The 15,113-nt window shown below is 39.6% G+C and overlaps 1 protein-coding gene across 1 annotated transcript in view; it reads right to left on the bottom strand.

The window, feature by feature from the left end:
- Positions 1 to 15,113, bottom strand: part of ARMC2 (armadillo repeat containing 2) — a 104,772-nt gene that overhangs the window by 60,234 nt on the left and 29,425 nt on the right. The window contains exon 6 of the mRNA XM_036247742.1: positions 1,892 to 1,968. Within this exon, the coding sequence (XP_036103635.1) occupies positions 1,892 to 1,968 (77 nt within the window). The remainder of the gene's footprint in view (positions 1 to 1,891; positions 1,969 to 15,113) is intronic.

Here is a 15,113-nt window from a genome sequence, read left to right on the forward strand (position 1 = left end):
TCCTCGGGTGAGGATAAAAAAACAAAAACAAAAAGAAACATAGTTGTTCAAATTGCCAGGTATGTGACATCTTCAAAGTCCAAATTATTTGAATAAATCAACATATATCAAGGGAAAAGCCAAACGACAACGTGAGACAAATGACTTAATCAACAAACATGTATGATGGATTTAAATTTGCTAGAAATACAAATTTCAAGTCCAGTAAATTCAAATCAGCATTTTTACCTTCTGTACAATATACTCTTTAACAGACTAGCTCTATGAGAACCCAGAACTATCAACCCGTTTCTCAGGACAAACAAAATTGGTAACGTGTTCACCCCAGGAAGAGTTGAATTATATAGGGCTGAGCCAGAAATCACAGAACAGTTTATTTAACCTTCAGAAAGAAAGGTCCTCACAGGCCCTTCTGAATGTTTCTTAGATGTGTTTCTTCTCGGAACAGAAGTTAGCCAGACACTGTCATATAAAGGTTTGCTTTAGACTGTCCTAGGGACCCCCGCGTGAGCCGCTGTCTCCAGATGTGAGCTCCAGCTGCCACATCTTCACCCCTCACAACCTCCTCCAACTCTGCTCTCCACAAAAATCCCGTTCACATACTAACTAAAAACTGAAGCATGGAATCATAGGATGACTTTTTAAGAGCCATAAAAAATAAAGTTTGTCTCAGCCTTGGGCAACACCCTAATATTTTAGAAAGCACTTTTATCTAGGTTCGCTAAATATAAAACGTATGATTCAACAGGAAACTGGGTAAGTCAAGCAGAAATTTCAGCATGTTTTGTGAAGATTTTGCTGTCTCAGTGGTTATAGTTCTTAACCACAGCTTTGAGTTCTGGACGCAAAAACTTGACACAGTGTTTATTGGCTGGTGTTTTTAGCATGTAAATGTAAAACCCTCAGCAACAATGCTGACGCAGAGATCAGTCTGTCTAAGATTTCCCCGAGTACTAAATTCCCATTGGCCACAGAAGTCATTTTAGGTATAAGAAATTAGTTTTGAAGATAATAAAAACATTTCTGGAACGTAATGTGAGTTTGGTTGCATAAAATTTCATGTATACCATAAAAGTACAAAGAATATGACAAACACCTGTATACCCAAAACTACTTTGGTCAAATATTAACCATATTTTCATCCTCTTCCTTATTTTAAAGAAGAAAAATGTTACAGATATAGTTGATGCCCTTTGCCTGGGCCCTCCACCACCTGCTGCCCCCTCCCTCTCCCTCCAAGGGTTACTAACTACCATTGGAAATCAGGTGCTTATTTTTATACACTTGACTTTACATGTTTACCACATAGATAGACCTGTATCCATAAACAATATATATCATTATTTTTGCAACTTAATTGTTCATGTAATGTTATGTGCATACTCATTTCATTCAATGTTATAAATGCAGTGTAGTTCATTTTTCTAATTGCTATATTCCATTGCATGATACATTTTGTATAATTTCTAGCCTGTGGTTTATATTGTTACATATTTTTCTCAGACAGTTTAAACACCCGGAGGGTTATCTTCATTTAGCTGATAAAGTTTCATTTAAGTGAGTAATGATTTTGAAGTAAAGTTTTGAACTCAGTAACAACGTTGATTTCAAGTTCTGAAACTTTCCAAATGCTTTTATAAAATACTTTCATTAAGATTGTAATCTACAGATGTTTGAGCTGGGATAATGGTAAGAATGGCAAGACTGTTGTGAAAATAATAAAAAGTTATAAAAATAAATGTTGGCATGTGACCAAGTTGGACAAAGTTCCTGGAGTTTGCAAACAGTGAGCCAACATCAGATATCTTCAGAACAAACATTTTTTTTCTATGAAATGGAGATGCTGAAGGCGAAGGAATGCTGGGGACCTCTAAGAACACAAGCACCTCACCTGCTTTAGTCTCCAGCCTGCTCAGGTCCGAGCTGTTGGGGCATAATGAGGCCCTGGAACGCCTCTTCCCCTGGTCCCTAGGAGGAAGAGGAATACACACAACACTCAGCACAAAGACCAAAGCGTTTCTCTTTCTGTAAGTGTCAAGAGTCAGCCAATGGTCTGAAGAAACCACAGAGCGTTGTTTATAAAGTGGGGTTTGGTAATCCAGATTTTAATCAACCTCTAATTCCCAACTAAGATTTGGCTTTTGATAACAATTCATATTTGCTTAACAAAATGAAATATAGTTACTAGAAACAACAACAAAAATAAATCCAAAGTTTATTTTGCAAATCAAAGAATTGATTAAGGATATATACCACAAGAGGTCACTGTTAGAATAAGAAAGAACTCTGGTATGCTTGATCACAAAAACCTAGCATTTATGAGCTGGGAGCAATCTCAGTGTCTCCTTCTCTCTCCAGACCAAAAAAACAAGATGTTTCCAAATTGGTCAGATGTGCCCAAGGCCACACGGTCAGATCGAGAACCCACGTCTTGTAATTTCCAATTCACTGCTCTTTCTACTACATCACAGAGTGTCCTGTTTCCATTTTCAAATTAAAGTAATATTCTCTGAAAATGTTTTATTTTAAACATAATTTAAATGTTAAAAAGTTGAAGGTAAATTCAGGCAGTCCCGAGATGACAAATATTTTGTGTTCCAAATAAAAGAGCGATGGCAAGCCAAGAGCAGGATTATATGCCTGTGTTTTTCTTAAGTTACATTTCATCTTGAGACGGTCTCTGAAGGACAGAATTTCTCTTTAGCTAGAGCTGAAACATAAAGGTATTTACTTAGAAATATCTGTACAAAATTCCAAGGCAAAAAGCGCTGAGAGAATAGTGAAAGTTTTTTTTTTTTTAATTTTATTGATCAAATACATTTGCTCTGAAAGTCATAGAGAATGTCTACACATGTGGCCAGGGTTGCCCACAAGCATAGATATGTGTTGCTCCTGCTTCTTGTGGCACGAGATGCCCAGCAGTGAATGCTCAGTGCGGGTCCTGCTTGACCTTCACTACTGCCCCGAGGATTCGCTTCTCCAAATGTCATTTTTTCCATAAATATGTCCTTTTTCTTTAACACTGGATTTTATCATATGAGAAAAAAGATCAAGCTAATCTTCTAAAAAATATCTAATTAGTCAATACTCTGAAACAATTGCTTCGTTTTTTTATATGTAAAAACACAGACCTGGTAGCAAAGTGTGCTTAGCCAATCAAACAAAGGAATGGGGATAAGATCCTTTTTGTCAACACTCGCAAAGTTGAAATGTAAATGAAGCAGATCTCAAAGAAGATAAGAAAAAGGAAATCAGCCCGGCTGCTGTGGCTCAGTGGTTGAACATCGGCCCATGCACCAAGAGGTCGCTGGTTCGATTCCTGGTCAGGGCACATGCCCAGGATGTGGGCCCAATCCCCAGTGGGGGGCATGCCGGAGGTGGCCAATCAATGTTCTCTCTCATCGATGTTTCTCTCTCTCTCTCTCCTTTCTTCTCTCTTTAAAATTAATAAAGAAAAAAAAAAAAAAGGAAATCAACCCTATGGAAAGAGAGGATAACCAAGTTTGGCAGGGTGTGGATCTGGAAGTTTCCATATTAATCACCCCTAGAAATAACAAGAAAGTGTGAGGACAACAAAGGCAAGGCTTTCTTTTCACTATTGTACTAAACAACTGTTGAAATCAAGCAAGATCGTTTTCAGCCAATGGCCTTTCAAAGCCACTGGTCTACCCTCCCTGAGGACATGGCCAGTGATGAAGTTGCCTTCCTAAATACCACATTTATGTACCCCCATTTCTGAGGTGGGGGGAAGGGGTCCTTCTTATCACACAAGCTCAACAGTGCTGGGTTATACTGGTTCCCAAGAACAGCACAGGACTGGAATTGACCAACACTGAATCTGACCGTCATGGCACATGATCGAACGAACGTGCAGGCTCTGGGCTCAAACTGCCTGGGTCCAAATTCTGGGTCCAACACTTATCAGCTAGGTGACCTTGGGCAAGTTACTTAACCTCTTAGCCTTGATTTCCTTATCTTAAAATGAGCGCAATGCCTCTATTTAGCACAGTGATTGGTACATTTGAAAAACTTAGTACTTTGTCAATATTATTTTCCTCTTTAGTTCCGAGTCAACAAACACCTAGCAAGTGCTAGGTGTTGTTATCATGATAAAGAACATATAAGGGGTTGCCCTAAAGAAGTTTAAAATCTATGAGGAACTAAAGGACCACACACACACACACACACACACACACACACACACACACACACATATCTTTAAATACGTTTTTATTGATTTTTTAGAGAGATAGGAAGGGAGAGAGAGATAGAAACATAGATGTGAGAGAGAAACATTGATTGGCTTCCTCCTGCATGTCCCATTCTGGGGATCGAGCCCACAACCCAGATATGTGTCCTGACCCAGAATCAAACCAGGACCTCTCCACCCACAGGACAATGCCCAATCCACTGAGCCACTTGGGCTGGGCAAGGGCTATATATTTTTAATGGAAAATTCCAATAAAGTACTCAGGGCAGGAGAGAATTGCATGGGGCCAGCAAGACAGGAACAGAAGGTTTCTGCTGGGTGGTACTGAAACTTTGGGTTGAGTCAATGGGCCCAATTTAATGGGCAATGAGGAGCTGTTGTGGGTTCTTATACAAGCAAGTGATGGGATTTAAAATTACGCAGTGACAAGAGTATCTAGGAGACTTGGACAGAGGTTAACAAGGACTAATCCTTTGAAGGTAAGACTAGAACTGGAGAAGAAAGAACCAATTCAAGGAATCTATAAATGAAAAGTTGACAGGATTTAGTGGTTGATTTCAGGTGGAAGAACAAACAGAAGGTAAACCTGGAGGAACAGGATAGTAGGGTTGCTACCAACAAAAATGGGGAGCTTAGGGAGCAGAACAGTTAGAGGTGTCAAGTAAGTTTGGGTTTTGCCACATTGAGTTTCTGATGAAAAATGGAGCATCTGGCCCTAGCCAGTCTGGCTCTGCAGTTTGAGCATCAGCCCACAGACTGAAAGGTCTCGGGTTTGATTCCAAGTCAAGGGAAACTGGGTTGCAGTTTCAATCCCCAGCCCAGGTTGGGGTCTTGCAGGAGGCAGCCAGTGGATGTGCCTCTCTCACGTCAATGTTTCTCTCTCTCTCTCTCCTTCCCTTTTTTTTTTTTTAACTTTTTTTTTTTTATCCTCATCCGAGGACATTTTTTGTTCAGGTACAGTGGGAGGATGAGAGAGAGAGAGAGAGAGAGAGAGAGAGAGAGAGAGAGAGAAACATCGATGTGAAAGGGGCACATCGAGTGGCTGCCACCCGCACGACCGACAAGGGCCGGGGACAAACTGCAACCAAGGTACATGCCCTTAGCGGGAACCGAACCCAGGTCTCTCGGAACCGCAGGCTGATGCTCTAACCGCTGAGCCAAACCGGCCAGGGCTCTCCTTCCCTTCTTCTCACCTTCCCACTCTACCTTCCACTCTATCTACCAAAAAAAAAAATCAATGAAAAAAATATCCTCAGGTGAGGATTAACCAACAGAAAAAAAAAAAGAGGAGAGATTCCAAAATGGTGGCAGAGTAAATGAAAGCTACATAGGCCATCTCCCAGGACCAAACTGGAATTACAACTAAAATAAAAACAAATCGTCAGGAAAAAGCAACAGAAAAGCAGCTGGGGAGGACCATATAACCAGGGACAAGAAAACAAGACACTGAATCGAGCCTGGTAGGTCGGCAGAGGTGTGAGAGAGAGGGCTGGGAGCCCATGGACAGCAGCTGTTTTAGCTGTGAGCAGCTCCCTCGGGGTTAAAATCCCAAGCCAGCTTCATAGCGCAGAGGGCCAGGTCAGAGCACTAAATTAGCTACAGCCACTGACCTTGGGCTCCGGCAGTGGGAGGGCGGACTGCACTGGAACTCTGTGGAGACACCCAGGATTTGGAGAGCTCTCAGAATTTCTGCTGAGTCACAGCCACACAGGTCAGTGGCCACCTTGCTCCTTCCCAGAGCTCTGGGGAGAAGCAGCTGCCCCTCCCTCAAAGATTTAACCCCACACAGCTGGGCCAGAGAAATGCAAACTAGAGCTCATTAACAACCAGCATCTGCCCCACCCTCTGGAAATCCTCTTACCCTGAAGACCTAAGGGAGTTTTTTATTCAGCTGAGGGCTACAACCCAAGGCTCATCAAGTAACTGAGACGAATAGACTCTAGGCTACAAGCTAGAGAATAACTGAACCTTTCCTGGGCTTGCAAATCTACCCAGGAAAGTAAGACTTGACAGTGGTATTGAACATGGGTACTCCCACGCTCATCCAAACCCAGGACAGAGAGCCACAAACAGCAGAACAACAACACCCACAGGGAAAATTTGAAAGGCTCCAAAACCCACTGAGATAGCCAAAATGGTGAAACAAAGAAACAAATCCCAAATGAAAGAACAAGAGACCTCTATTAAAGATGAGATAAATGAAAGGCAGTCAAGCAAGTTATCAGAGGTAGAGTTCACAGCCATGATCTTGAGGAATCGCAACAGCATGAATAAGGACATCAACACCATGAGTAAAGATACAGAAACATTGAAAATCAATCAAGTGGAAATGAAGAATGACATACCAGAAATAAAGAACACACTGGAAGATATAACTAGCAGAGTAGACGAAGCTGAGGAGTGGATCAGTGAATTGGAAGACAGGGTACAACAAAATCACCAATCAGAAAACCAAAAGAAAAAAAAAACAATTAAAAACCAGGAAGACAGCTTAAGAGAACTGTGGGACAACTGGAAACGTAACAACATTCACATCATAGGAGTTCCAGAAAGAGAAGAAAATGAGCAAGGGTTAGAGAACATATTTGAAGAAATAGTGACAGAAAACTTCCCTAACTTGGTGAAGGAAGAAGGCATTCAAGTTCAAGAAGCACAGAGAGCCCTAAGTAAGAAGAGTCCAAACAGGCCCACACCAAGACACAAAGTAATTAAAATGCCAAAAATTAAAGACAAAGAGAGAATCCTAAAGGCAGCAAGAGATAAGCAACAGGTTACCTACAAAGGAACACCCATAAGTCTCTCAGCTGACTTCTCAACAGAAATACTACAGGCCAGAAGGGAGTGGCATGAAGTAATCAAGGTCATGTAAAACAAGGATCTGAATCCAAGACTGTTCTACCCAGCAAGGCTATCATTCAAAATAGAAGGTCAAATAAAGTGCTTCCCAGACACAAAATGGCTAAGGGAATACATTACCACCAAACCAGCACTGCAAGACATGTTAAAAGGACTGCTGTAATTAGTAGAAGAAATAGGAAGAAAAATATAACCACACTAAACAAAAATGGCAATAAATAAGTACATATCAATAATCACCTTAAATGTAAATGGACTGAACGCCCTGATCAAAAGACACAGAGTAGCTGATTTGATGAGAAAGCATGACTCATATATATGTTGTTTACAAGACACCCACCTCACAACAAAAGACTCACATAGGTAGGCTGAAAGTGAAGGGATGAAAAAAAATCTTCCAAGCAAACGGAAAGGGAAAAAAAAAGCTGGGGTAACAATACTCATATCTGATAAAATAGATTTCAAAATGAAGGCCATAACTAGAGACAAAGAAGGCCACTTCATAATATTGAAAGGATCTATCCAACAGGAAGATATAACCTTGGTAAACATATATGCACCCAATATAGGAGTACCAAAATATATTAAAAATCTTCTGGAGAACTTCAAAGGAGAAATCAACAGCAATACAATCATAGCAGGGGACTTCAACACCCTGCTGACATCACTGGATAGATCCTCTAGACAAAAAATTAGCAAGGAAACAGAGACTCTAAATGAAGCACTAGACCAAATGGATTTAATAGGTGTCTACAGAGAATTAAACCCCAAAACTACAGAATTCACATTCTTCTCAAGTACACATGGAACATTCTCAAAGATAGACTACATGTTAGGACACAAACTAAATCTCTACAAGTTCAAGAAGATTGAAATCATATCAAGTATCTTCTCAGATCACAATGGCATGAAACTAGAAATCAATTGCAACAAGAACATACAAAGACATTGGAACACATGGAGGCTAAATAGCATGTTATTAAGCAATGAATGGGTTACCGAGGAAATCAAGGAAGAAATTAAAAACTTCCTGGAAAACAGTGAAAATGAACACACAACAACACAAAATCTATGGGATGCAGCGAAAGCAGTTCTGAGAGGGAAGTTCATAGCAATATAGGCCTATCTCAAGAAACAAGAAAAATTTCTAATTGACTATCTAACCTCACAACTTAAAGAACTAGGAAGCAAACAAACAAACAAACAAACAAAAACCCAGAGCAAGTAAAAGAAAGGAAATAGTAAAGATCAGAGCAGAAATAAACGACATAGAGACCAAAAAAAAAAAAACCCAATTCAAAAGATCAATGAAACAAAGAGCTGATTTTTCTAAAAGATAAACAAGATTAATGGACACTCAGTTAGACTCACCAAAAAACAAAGAGAGAACCTAAATACACAAAATCAGAAATGAAAAGGGAGAAGTAACAACTGACACCATAGAAATACAAAGGATCGTTAATAAATACTATGAACAATTATACGGCAAAAAATTGGACAATCTAAGTGAAATGGAAAAATTTTTAGAAACACATAGTCTCCCAAAACTGAACCGGAAGAGATAGAAAACTTGAACAGACCAATAGCACTAAGGAAATTGAAGATGTAATCAAGACTCTCCCAGCAAACAAAAGCCCAGGCCCAGATGGCTTCATGGGGGAGTTTTACCAAACATTTAAAGAAAAACTAACACCCATTTTCCTCAAACTATTTCAAAAAATTCAAGAAGAAGGTAGACTCTCAAACTCATTTAATGAGGCCAGCATAATTCTAATTCTAAAACCACAAAAAGACACTACAAAGAAAGAAAACCACAGGCCAATATCTCTGGTGAACATAAATGCCAAATTCCTGAACAAAATACTAGCAAATCAAATCCAGCAATACATTAAAAAAATTATTCACCATGACCAAGTGGGATTCATCCCAAGGGTGCAAGGCTGGTAAAATATTTGCAAATCAATAAACGTGATACACCACATAAACAAAATAAAAGATAAAAACCATATGATCATATCAATAGACACTGAAAAAGTATTCGACAAAATCCAGCACCCATTTCTGATAAAAACGCTCAGCAATGTAGGAATAAAGGGGTTATATCTCAATATAATAAAGGCCACATATGAAAGAGCTACATACAGCAGCCAACATCATACTCAATAGGCAAAAACTAAAAGCATTTCCCTTAAGAACAGAAACAAGACAAGGATGCCCACTTTCACCACTTTTTTTTACATAGTACTGGAAGTATTAACTACAGCCTTCAGACATGAAGAAAATATAAAAGGGATCCAAATTGGAAAGGAGGAAGTGAAACTGTCATTATTTGCAGATAAATAATATTATACATAGAAAATCCTAAAGACTCCATAAAAAATCTGCTAGATTTAATAAATGAATTTGGCAAGGTAGCAGGATACAAAATTAACATCAAGAAATCGATGGCATTCTTATACACCAATTATGAACTCACAGAAAGAAAAACTAAAAAAAATCCCATTTACCATCATGGCAAAAAAAATTAAGATGCCTAGGAATAAACTTAACCAATGAAGTAAAGGACCTATTTGCATAAAACTACAGGACATTGAAAAAAGAAATAGAGGAAGATATTAAAAAGTGGAAGCACATACCTTGTTCATGGATTGGAAGAATTAACATCATTAAAATGTCCATACTACCCAAAGGAAACTATAGATTCAGTGCAATCCCCATCAAAATACCAATGACATATTTCACAGAACTAGAACAAATACTTCAAAAGTCCATGTGGAACCAAAAAATACCCTGAATAGCTACAGCAATCTTGAAAAAGAAGGACAAAGTAGATGGGATCACAATACTGGATATCAGGTTATAGTACAAAGCGACTGTAATCAAAACAGCCTGGTACTGGCACAAGAACAGGCATATAGACCAGTGGAACAGAACAGGAGAACCCGGAAATTGACAAGAGACATTATGCTCAATTAATATTTGACAAAGGTGGCAAGAGCATACAGTGTAGTAAGGACAGACTCTTTAATAAATGATGTTGGGAAAATTGAACAGCTACATGCAAAAAAATGAAACTAGACCATCAACTTACACCATACACGAGAATAAACTCAAAATGGATAAAAGACTTAAATGTGACTCGTGAATCCATAAAAATCCTAGAAGAAAATGTAGGCAACAAAATTTCAGACATCATATGCAGCAGAATTTTCGCTGATACATCACTTGAGGCAACAGAAACAAAGGAAAAAATGAACACCTGGGACTACATCAAACTAAAAACTTCTGTACAGCAAAAGAAACAACCATCAAAGTGGAAAAGGAACCCACTGTATGGAAAAGCATAATTGCCAATGATACATCAGACAAGGGGTTAATTTCCAAAATATGTAGAGTGCTCATACGACTCAACAAAAGGAAGACAAAGAATCCAATTAAAAAATGGGCAGAGGACCTAAATAGACATCTCTCCAAAAAGGACATACAAATGGCCAAGAGACATATGAAGAAATGCTTAATGTCACTAATCATCAGAGAGATGCAAATTAAAACAACCGTGAGGTATCACCTCACACCTGCCAGAATGGCTGCCATCAACAAATCATCAAACAAATGCTGGAGAGGGTGTGGAGAAAAGGGGACTCTAGTACAATGCTGATGGGAATGCAGTCTGCCGCAGCCACTATAGAGAACAGTATGGCATTTCCTCAAAAAATTAAAAATTGAACTGCCATTTGATCCAGTGATCCCACTTCTAGGACTATATCCTAAGAAGCCTGAAACACCAAGCAGAAAGAACATATGTACCCCTATGTTCATAGCAGCACTATTTACAATAGCTAAGATCTGGAAACAGCCCAAGTGTTCATCAGTAGATGAGTGGATTAAAAAGCTGTGGTACATATATACAGTGGAATACTATGCAGCTGAAAGAAAGATCTCTTATCCTTTGAGATGACATGGAGGAACTTGGAGAGTATTATGCTAAATGAAATAAACCGATCAGAGAAAGACAAATACCACATGATCTCACTTATTTGTGAAATATAATGAACAAGGTGGGTTGATGAACAAAATAGACTCAGAGACATAGAAAGGAGTATGGTTCAGACTGACAAACCTCAGAGTAGGCGGGTGGCGGGGGATGGATGACATGAAGCAAAGAACTTATATGCATATATGCATAACCAATGGACATAGACAACAATGCTGGGGAGGGGGGCCGGATGGGGAGGAGAAGGGTGTAGGGGGGAAAAAGGCGAAACATCTGTAAGAAAAATAAATTGATAAAAATTGGAGAGAAAAAAAAGGAGCATCTGCAGAGGAGATGTGGAAATGAGGGAAAGCGCTCTGTTAGAGATAAAAGCAGTGCACAGGGACCAGTCATCAGAGGACGGCTCACAGACTGGCCTCGAAGATAAAGAATGTCAGATACTCATGGGGAAAGGCAGGAGGGGAACGGGAGTCCAAAGGAAGGAGAGCCATAAAATATGCTCCCATGTAGTCCAAGAATGTTGTGAAAACGAATGTGATTAACAGGTCCAAGAAGGTAAGGACTGGAGAGGAACTGTCCAGTCTGGCCAGGAGAAACCAGAAATTTTGGGTTGAGCCACTGTTCTAAAAAAGAAAATCCTCTCTTTGCTGAAGAAGAGGAGACTAGATGGCCTTCTACTCAATAGAAATAGGTCTTCCTGTAACTTCTATCCATTGGTCTTGGTTCTACTAATTGGAGCCACACAAAACAAATCTTTATCTTTCTTCTGTTTGGCAATCCTTTAAATATTTGCATTCACCATTAAAGTCACCTCCTATGACTTAAATCCCATGGTCTTTTCACTTATTAGCTGTGTGACCTTGAGTAAATTTTTTTACCTAAGGTTTGCTTTCCTCATCTGTGTACGAGGGGTTGGTAAAAAATGGTACCCCTCCATGTGAGGATTCAATGACACAATGTAGAATTCCTTAACATCGTTCCAGGAACATGGTTAAGTCCTTAAGTGTTTACTATTATCACAGCTTGCCATCATTGTTGTCATTAACAAATTCGTACAGTCCCTTCAACTGTTTCTCATTTGATAGGGTTTTGAATTTTCTTGCCGGTCTGAGTGTCAGTTTGTTTAGATCCCTTTTAAAGTCTGGAACTCGGGATTGAGTTTATGGTCTGAGGAGCAAAGAGAAGATATTCTAAATAATGCAGCCTAAAACTCTATTGGTGGTGACATCGCAATGTTGGCCAAGTCTCATCTTTTCTTACACATGCAGCTCATTCTTATTCATATTCTTCTTATTTTTTTTTTATTCTCACCCGAGGACCTTTTTCCATTTCTTGTTCAGATAGAGAGGGAGGGAGGGAGGGAGGGAGAGAGGGAGGGAGGGAGGGAGAGAGAGAGAGAAAGAGAGAGAGAGAGAGAAACATCAACATGAAAGGGACACATTGAGTGGTTGCCACCCGCAGGACCCATCCAGGGCCAGGGACAAACTGCAACCGAGCTACGTGCCCTTAGCAGGAACCGAACCCAGGTCTCTCTGGACTGCAGGTCGATGCTCTAACTGCTGAGCCAAACCGGCCAGGGCCTTATTCATATTCTTAAACTCATTCTTATTGAATTTCAGTGTTATATTTGGTAAAGTGTTCCTGCCTATCAGATGGTTTCAGATCTTGATGCAGGCATCCAATATAATTGCTCCTCTGCCCAGCTTCCTGTTCCATGTTATTAAAGGCCACAATAAACTTTTTACAATGATTTCGATGTACCAAGGATGAAACAATTCCAGAAATTATTCCTTAAAGCTATTCTGTGAAATTCTTCTTAGAGGTAGAATAACGCCATTTTATTAGTTAAGACAGCTTCATCTACAAATAACAAAAACCTAATTCTAACTGACAAACAATAAATGAAATTTATTGTCTCATTTAACCCCAAAGTCAAGTGCTAGGGTGGGTTTCAGGCATGGTGTGATCAGGGCTTTGGCTCCATCTCTTTGCAATTCTCATGGGTCTGCCCTTCCTTTGGTTTCATCTGTAATCAGGTTGGAGTTCTGAGGAAAGCAAAATGGGCTTGGCATTCCCAGGCTTCTCATCTGCAGTCCACATGTTCCAGTGTAAAAGCAAGGTCTTCATTCCCAGTTATTGACAAATCTTCTCTGAACAATCAGAACCAAACTCTGTAGCTGAGGCAAAGCCATACGCAGACTGAGTTACTAATGCCCATTCATGAATCAGTCACACTGGCAACATCTACTGCTAGATTAAATGTATACCCTCCAAAAATAATAAACATATTTTTTTAAAACTATTCTAAAGTTCAAATTTTGCTATAATTTAGACAGTTCTTCCAATTATTATTAGTCAGGTTCTTTAGTCAGGGGTCAGCAAACTTTTTCTTAAAGAGTCAGACAGTATATCTTTTACACTTTGTGCTCCAAGTGGCAAAACGGAGGTTATTACGTGGGTACTTTTTTAGCCCTGGCTGGTGTGGCTCTGGTTGGAGCATCGACCATAGACCAAAAGGTAGCAGGTTCGATTCTTGGTCAGGGCACGTACCCACATTGCAGGTTCAATCCCCAGTTGGTGGGCATACAGGAGGCAACCAATCAATATTTCTCTCTCACATCAATGTTTCTCTCTCTCTCCACCCCCTCTTCCCCTCTCTAAAATCAATAATCATTGATAAGGTGAGGATTAAAATAATAATAATAATAATCAAGGTAATAATTTTAAAATGTATAAACAACTATCAGCTCAAGGGCTGTAAAATCATAGGTGTCTGGCCAGATTTGGCTCCCTGGCTGTAGCTTGTTGATTCCTGCTTGAAAGCAATAACTAGATATTAAGAACTAAATGGAAGAATCTGAAATTAAGGGGGGGAAAGGATATATTTATTTCTATTTGGGAAAAATTACATGTAAAAATGGAAAAGGAAAATTTAAAGGATGCTTATGATAAAAACAAAACTTGGCAAATTTTGAGCTTAGCTTTTCCTCACACTAAGATGACGGCACTGCATTTTTAGAATCAGATTTAAGAGTATGGATTTAAGTCTGGTAGTAACTATTTTAGGCTATGTGGCCACATAGTCTGTCACGACTGCTCACACTCTGCCACTGTAGTGTGAAAGCAGCCACAGACAATAGGTTGATAAATGAATGTGGCTGTGTTGTAATAAAACTTTATTTACAAAAACAGGTAATAGGTTGGATTTAGTCCATAGACCTTAGTTTGCTGACCCCTGCTTTATAGTCTCTTAGATTCTTTGACTGCGATTTGGAAATGTCACCAATAAGGGGTGGTGGTCCCTTCATCATGTCTTCATAGCTGGAAGCACAGGACATACAGTCTCCAGCACTCTGCTTCAATAACATTAAAACAGAATTCTGCTTAAATAGTTACATACAAACACAAGGACATCAAAGGACATGATTTTAAAGGAATGTTCATAAGATCAAAATTTTAAGTAATTCCTCCAAGGTATCTACAAAATTCATCCATTTGTGGTCCAAGATCTTAAATGTATACATTTAAAGATTGTACACATACTCTTAGTACCTTTTTCAATAACCACTAACTTGTTATTATTCAAATTCTGTATGTATAAACTTGATCGGACATGGCTTGGTAGCTAACCATGTTAGCTTAGCTTAGTTAGGCTTTTCTTAATCCTCACCTGGGGACATTTTTTTTTTTTCATTTTTTGTTCAGATAGAGCAGGAGGGAGATGAGAGATAGAGAGAGAAACATCGACGTGAAAGGGACACATCGAGTGGCTGCCACCCGCACGACCCAACCAGGGCCAGGGACAAACTGCAACTGAGGTACGTGCCCTTAGTGGGAACTGAACCCGGGTCTCTCTGGACCGCAGGCTGATGCTCTAACCACTGAGCCAAACTGGCCAGGGCAGCTTAGTTAGGCGTAAATTCCCTTACTCCCAGTTTCATGCTTCCCTTGACCTTCGTAGCTCCGGTTTCAAGGAACCTTGTGTGAAAAACCCTTGTGACTTCTCGCTGCCGCACTACGGGAATTCAACGCAGGAGACAGTGCGGTGACCGC

The sequence above is a fragment of the Molossus molossus genome, unplaced genomic scaffold (genome assembly GCF_014108415.1).
Source record: "Molossus molossus isolate mMolMol1 unplaced genomic scaffold, mMolMol1.p scaffold_m16_p_8, whole genome shotgun sequence".
Classification (NCBI taxonomy): domain Eukaryota; kingdom Metazoa; phylum Chordata; class Mammalia; order Chiroptera; family Molossidae; genus Molossus; species Molossus molossus.